Source organism: Arachis ipaensis, chromosome B05 (assembly GCF_000816755.2).
Source record: "Arachis ipaensis cultivar K30076 chromosome B05, Araip1.1, whole genome shotgun sequence".
Classification (NCBI taxonomy): domain Eukaryota; kingdom Viridiplantae; phylum Streptophyta; class Magnoliopsida; order Fabales; family Fabaceae; genus Arachis; species Arachis ipaensis.
Window position 1 is genome coordinate 5,201,040 of NC_029789.2, and position 6,934 is coordinate 5,207,973.

At 35.9% G+C, this 6,934-nt stretch overlaps 1 protein-coding gene across 1 annotated transcript in view; it reads left to right on the top strand.

Moving 5' to 3' along the window:
* Positions 1-6,934, top strand: part of LOC107640015 — a 44,592-nt gene that overhangs the window by 31,652 nt on the left and 6,006 nt on the right. Inside the window, exons 45-54 of the mRNA XM_021123537.1 lie at positions 34-543; positions 1,941-2,711; positions 2,792-2,865; positions 3,023-3,371; positions 3,454-3,552; positions 3,635-3,787; positions 4,782-4,963; positions 5,183-5,695; positions 6,349-6,526; positions 6,629-6,765. Coding sequence (XP_020979196.1) covers positions 34-543; positions 1,941-2,711; positions 2,792-2,865; positions 3,023-3,371; positions 3,454-3,552; positions 3,635-3,787; positions 4,782-4,963; positions 5,183-5,695; positions 6,349-6,526; positions 6,629-6,765 — 2,966 coding nt within the window. The remainder of the gene's footprint in view (positions 1-33; positions 544-1,940; positions 2,712-2,791; positions 2,866-3,022; positions 3,372-3,453; positions 3,553-3,634; positions 3,788-4,781; positions 4,964-5,182; positions 5,696-6,348; positions 6,527-6,628; positions 6,766-6,934) is intronic.

Sequence of the window (6,934 nt, forward strand, 5' to 3'; positions counted from 1 at the left end):
CTTCGATGTACTTATCTCAATGATTTCATGCAGAAATTTCAGGATAATCATTATGAGAAGTCTGTACGAAAATTACAATGTGGCATACTAGTGCACAACTCTGATGTTGAGCATGCTAATCAGCCCAATAATTATGATGGCCGTAAATCTGGATTTATTCAAATTAGTCCTAGCAAGGAAGGTCCTTGGACTACTGTGAGGCTAAACTATGCTGCACCTGCCGCTTGTTGGCGGTTAGGTAATGATGTTGTTGCCAGTGAAGTTAGTGTGAAGGATGGTAACAGATATGTGAATATCCGGTCTCTTGTTTCTGTTCGTAACAACACAAATTTTATTCTTGAATTATGCCTTGCACCAAAATCTTCAACAGAAAAGGTGAATTTGCTGAAAGATACAAATAACTCTGAACCTATCGTACCAGAGAAAAACAGAGTTCATACAGATGAGTTTTATGAGACTGAAAAGTTTACTCCAGACGTTGGTTGGGTTCATTGCTCAGGTTCTCCAGGGCAGCATATGTCAGAAGTGGGAAAATCCCAACAGGTGACTGATTATAGCCTTTCTTTCAATAAGAAACTGTTTCCTAGCAGTTTCCTCCTCCTATTGCTTATGAGTGCAACTTCTCCTTCCTTTATCCTGCTGGTCAAACCATAATTAAAATCATCATATAATTCTTGTAACTTTCTTGTGACCTCTCTGTTAAACATTGGAAAAGAAAATGTTCTTGGGAAAATAGAATCCGTGGTATATGGGTTGCTTCACATTAGGTCGCATATCAGTTAGGCATGTAGCTGAAGTGCCCTTTGTAGTTGATTTGCGCAATCCTCTCCCTTTAAATTAGCTTTTGTGGTAATTGGTATTAGGTCCAAATTTAATCATAATTCAAATGCATAGGAAATTTCAAAATAGAATAAGCATTAATATGACCCTTATACCAGCCTCTATTAAGGATATTGGTTAGAATTACCCGCCAGTAACTAGCTACATGTTATAACTATATCTATATGTTGATTTTTCTTCCAGTTTTTGTATTTTGGATGGAACAGTTTTCTTGCGTATTGAGCTCAACAAACATTTCAAAAGAAAATGCTTTTAGCTCATAGTGCATAAGGTTTTCATGTTCCAGAATTTGGTGACCTTAAAACAATACAGGACACGGATATGATAAGCCAATGTGAATTTAATGCAGTGAAACATTAAATTGTAAAAAAAATAGTGGCACAACTATGATACAACATATGAAATTAGCATGAAATTAATATGAAACGAAAATCCTAGACTAAGAGAAGATAGCTGTGTATGTAGAGATATAACTATTCATGTGTCAAGTCCTATCAGCTTAAACTTTTGGAAGAAGTGGTTTTATGACAACATGTAGCTCAAGCTATTATAAAATACAAAATATAACCATTTATGTGTCTCCTCCTATCAACTTAAACGTTTGGAAGAAGTAGTTTCATGACAACATGTAGCTCAAGTTATTATAAAATACAAATGTAATGAAGTAACTATTTATCTGATTATTGAAGTTTATTCATCTACATTGTATAAAATTCAAAGTGTTGAAAGTTTATAAAACCCAATAATTATTTTAAAGTTGGTTTAATTGCTTTGGAGATCCTTATAGTTTCATCCCAAATGACTTCAATTGGTGCTTGGGTAACCCTTTCCCTATGAGATTTAAGTCTGTTACAAAGACCAATATATGTTTTAAATTCAGTTTACAAAGACCCAATATTTTGTAGGTCCATATAGTTTCACTTAAGATGACTTCATAGGTATTTGGGTTCTCCTTTCCTTATGAGCTAGTTTCTGGGATTAAGTTAGAGGGTTAATTATTGCCATGTGATTTTGCTGTGGTGGTGGTTCTTTTTTATAGAAGAACATATGAATGTAGCAATTTCATGTGTCCTATTTTCTTTTCATTCCCTATAATCCAGGTTTTTACTGGAATTGATCTACCACAAGGCTGGGAATGGATTGATGATTGGCATTTGGATACAAAAACTACTAGTACTTCTGATTGCTGGATTTATGCCCCTGATGTGGAAAAATTGAGATGGCCTGAATCCTTTGATCCAAATGATTCCCACAATGCTGCGAGGCAGAGGAGATGGCTAAGAAGCAGGAAGCTAATAGCAGATTATTGTGTGCAGGAAATTTCTGTTGGGTTACTGCAACCCGGAGAAACTCTTCCACTTCCTCTATCTGGCTTGACACAATCTGTACAATATTTCTTGAAGTTAAGACCTTTCACTTCGACGAATCCCAGTGAATACAATTGGAGTTCTGTAGTCAACAAACCTGGTCAACCACAGGATGCTGGTCAGCAGGGGCAATGCTCAAGGTTGTGTGTTTCGGCTCTTTCAGAGTCGGAAGAACTATTGTGCTGCAGTGAGATGCATGGAACTTCAGATGGCTCCCACAAGTTGTGGTTCTGTGTAAGCATACAAGCAACTGAGATTGCAAAGGATATGCATTCAGATGCTATTCAGGATTGGTGCTTGGTAGTCAAATCTCCACTACTAATCAGCAATTTTCTTCCCCTTGCTGCTGAATATTCTGTTCTTGAAATGCAACCAAGTGGCCACTTTCTTCCATGCTCGAGAGGAGTATTTTCCTCAGGAAAAACTGTGCATATATACGCTGCTGATATTAGGAACCCTTTGTTTTTATCATTGCTTCCTCAGAGGGGTTGGCTCCCTATACATGTACGGGCTTTTGTTCCTTTTTTTTTGTTACATTGCCGTTATGGTATTAATGTTCAACCCTTTTTTTTTTCTCTGAGCAGGAAGCTGTTCTTATATCTCACCCTCATGGGATTCCATCAAAAACAGTTAGTTTGAGAAGCTCAATATCTGGAAGGTTGTAAATATTCAATTTGTTTTTCAGATGCTTAGAACATCAGTTATTTAGTGCATCCTTGTTCTTAAAATTCTGAGTTTGGCGATATTTTTTATATACACATTTGAGGGGCATATTAATTTACAGCAAACCTGTCTTATATGCCTCTGCTTTACAGGGTTATCCAAATCATTCTGGAACAGAATTATGAAATTGAACGCCCCTTGTTGGCTAAAACAATTAGAGTCTATGCTCCTTATTGGTTGGGAGTAGCAAGATGTCCTCCACTCACATTTAGGATTCTGGTCGTGTCGGGAAAAAGACATATGGCAAAGATTACATCTCAGTTTGAGATTAACAAGAAAAATGCATCGATACTTGAAGAAATAACTGAAGAGGAAATATATGATGGCTACACAATTGCATCTGCTCTTAACTTTAATGTGTTGGCTATCTCAGTTGCTATTGCTCACTCAGGAAATGAACATTTTGGACCTGTTAAAGATCTTTCTCCTCTTGGAGATATGGTAATGTATAAATTTAACTGTTTTAAGAAACAAGAATTCATTGTAGAGCTGTTTTCTCATAATTAATTTCTTATATGCATAGGATGGCTCATTGGATGTATATGCATACGATGCTGATGGCAATTGTTTGCGGCTTTTTGTTTCTACGAAACCATGTCCCTATCAATCTGTTCCGACAAAGGTTGTTACAGATGATCAAACTTATGTACATGTTTCCACATAATCCAGTTGTTATAATATTGTATTTGCAATTGTCTGAACAGGTAATATCTGTCCGGCCATTTATGACTTTCACAAACAGGCTTGGACGAGATATATACATCAAGCTGAGCACTGAAGATGAACCAAAGGTCCTGCATGCATCTGACTCAAGGGTATCTTTTGTGTGTCGGGGAAATGGACCTGAAAAACTCCAGGTTGGCTATAGTTTATATTTGATATATTGCAGCAACAAAATTAATACCAATGACTTGTTGCCGGTTCGAAGGTCTCATAAGGCTATCTCCCCTGATGTGTGTTATGTGTGTGGCAAATTCAGAGTCCAACTCACATCTGTTTTTGCATTGCCCAATAGCTTTTTCTTTATGGAACAATATGTTTAGCATTTTTTATGAATGTTGGGTGTGCCCTGTAACCCTAGACCAATTTCTATTTACTAGGTTTGTTGGGTTCTGTAGTAGAAAAGAGGGAAAATATTTGTGGCAGTGTGCAGTTTTTGCCACTATTTGGACTATTTTGTTGGAGCATAATGCACTCACTTTCATGAAAGATTTTCTGACAAGCATGTTTTAAGGGATACTATTAGATGCTTAGCATCTAGTTCGTGTAAATCTCATGATCTTTACAGAGTAATTTTCCTGTTGGACTTGTTGAGAGACTGTAAAGCTATGCTTTATAGATAGATCTTGTGTTTTTTTGCTTCTGCTTCTGTAGAGGGGATTCCTTATCCCCCAATTTCTATTGTCCTTCCCCTGATCTAATTTAATTTACATTTCTCTGTGGAAGGAAATTGTTGCATTTCAAGTTATGAATTTTTAATGGTATAGTTATATGTGTTGTATTATTATGAGTAAATTTGAATTATTGGGACTTTGTTGCTGTTTGAATATGGTTGCATCATTGTAAAAGTAGACTATTTTGTATTACTAACAAAAAGAATAGGGCCTAATTAATTTATTATATTAGAGTTGTATAATTGTGGGTGAACATGAGCAAGAACTGCCATACCTTAGTATGTCAGATGAGAGATTATTCAAGGTATACTAACAAAATAAAGCATGGCCATGCAGTTCTGCATTATTCGATGACCATTGGTGATTTAGGTGTTGTTCTCATCGTATTAGTTATTATCAATTTTTGTCATCCATAATCTATTGTTTAATTCTAATGATACAATTTTGATTATTTCAGGTGAAACTAGAAGACACTGATTGGTCATTCCCTCTCCAAATTTCAAGAGAAGACACACTTTCTCTAGTTTTAAGAACACACGGTGGTACTCTTAAATTTTTGAGAACTGAAATTCGAGGCTATGAGGAAGGATCCCGTTTTGTTGTGGTATTCCGCCTCGGATCAACTGACGGTCCCATCAGGTATGCCACTGGTGTAATAATATATACATCTAGTTAATTGGAATATGTATATATGACATAATGGCTTTCCTCAAGCTACATAAAGGAACTCACGTAAGGGCATGCTTACGGGTGCATTTAAAAACAGACATGCATGCTACATTTGCTGTCTTTACAAACAAGTTTTTATGGGATATGATTTGGGGTTTGGCCTCTCATGTATCTGCTTCTTTGTTACAGAATTGAGAATAGAACAACAGACAAGCCACTTAGCATTCGACAGTCAGGATTTGGGGAAGACGCCTGGATTCATTTGCAACCACATTCAACAATAAATTTTTCTTGGGAAGATCCATATGGCGACCTCTTTTTGGATGCTAAGCTTAGTTATGTTGATAGTAGTCCATTATGGAAAGTTGATTTCGGAAGGACCGAATTATCTTCTGCAGAGCTTGGGTTGCAATTTGATATCATTGATGGGGGAGATATAATAACTGCCAGGTTCAGAGATGATAGCATCCTGAAGTCAAGTTCACATGAAGATATAAGAGGTTCAATGGCTGGTGGAAATAGGGGGGTTTCTGGGGTTCAGGCCGATATGCAGAACAGTGCTATACCTTTTGAGATTTTAATCGAATTGGGAGTGGTTGGAATTTCTATGATAGACCATAGACCAAAGGAGCTCTCTTACCTATACTTGGAAAGGGTCGTCTTATCATATTCAACTGGATATGATGGTGGAAGAACAAGCAGGTAACAACATTTGGTTGGTTATGTTAATATTATGAGTTTTTTGGTGTAAGCATGACAAGCTACACAAGAGTGTGCTTGTGTGCTGCATGCATAATCTTGTGTTTGTTCATAAATACTTGTTGAATCTTTTACTTGTGGTTCTGATTATGCACTTCATTTTAATTTTTATTGGGTAGATAAGATACTTTATTGATTTTGATTAAGAACTAACAATATGACAAAAAATAATTTTGAATATCTGCGGAAAACAAGTTTTAGCTTGTGTTTTAGGATTCTGTTGGGAGGATGTAAAATTTCTTTATGAGTAAAGTATTTTGAGTCTCTGAAACCTTTTCCTAACGAAATATTATCTGTCAATTTAAGTGTTACTTGATTATGCTAGGGTTCCTGCTTTATAGGACCTATACCTTTCAAGAGAATATGTTGCATACCCTGTTACTTTTTAATATTGAATTCTGATCTCTACCTTGTGGTCGGTAGTTCCCTTTCTTTATGACAATCTATCAATTTTATTTGACAAGCTGCGCAATAAGAAACTATAAGGTCATAGTGGTCATATGTAGTTATGTACCTTTGTTCTGATTTCTATTTCATATTTTGTAAAATTATTATGAATGCTTCATGAAATTGATTGTCAGACACTTCTTTTACAGGTTCAAGCTAATTTTTGGTTATTTGCAACTCGATAATCAGCTTCCTTTAACATTAATGCCTGTGCTCTTGGCACCAGAGCAATCCCCTGATGTGCAACACCCAGTGTTCAAGATGACAATTACTATGCAGAATGAGAATAAAGATGGTATTCAAGTTTACCCATATGTTTACATACGGGTATGTTTTGCCTTATTTGATGCTAAAACATGATCTTGGATATGCTAAAATATTTAAATATCGGGCTATCTATTATTCCTTTATATTTGACTGACACTATAGGTAACTGAGAAATGCTGGAGGCTTGATATTCATGAACCTATTATCTGGGCTATTGTGGACTTCTACAATAATTTGCAGCTGGATCGATTACCTAAAAGTTCAACTGTCACAGAAGTTGATCCAGAGATACGTTTTGAGTAAGAACCTTACTTCTTTTTTATGTCTTCTTAATTACAAATCTTTGCATTTTTTTATTTTTTATTTTTTTTTTTTCTGCTGAGACTTCCAAGTATATTCTAGCTAGTTATGTTTTTTGTTGGACTTCCAATTTCCTCCATCAGCATCAATCAGGCTCAGTGCTGTCCT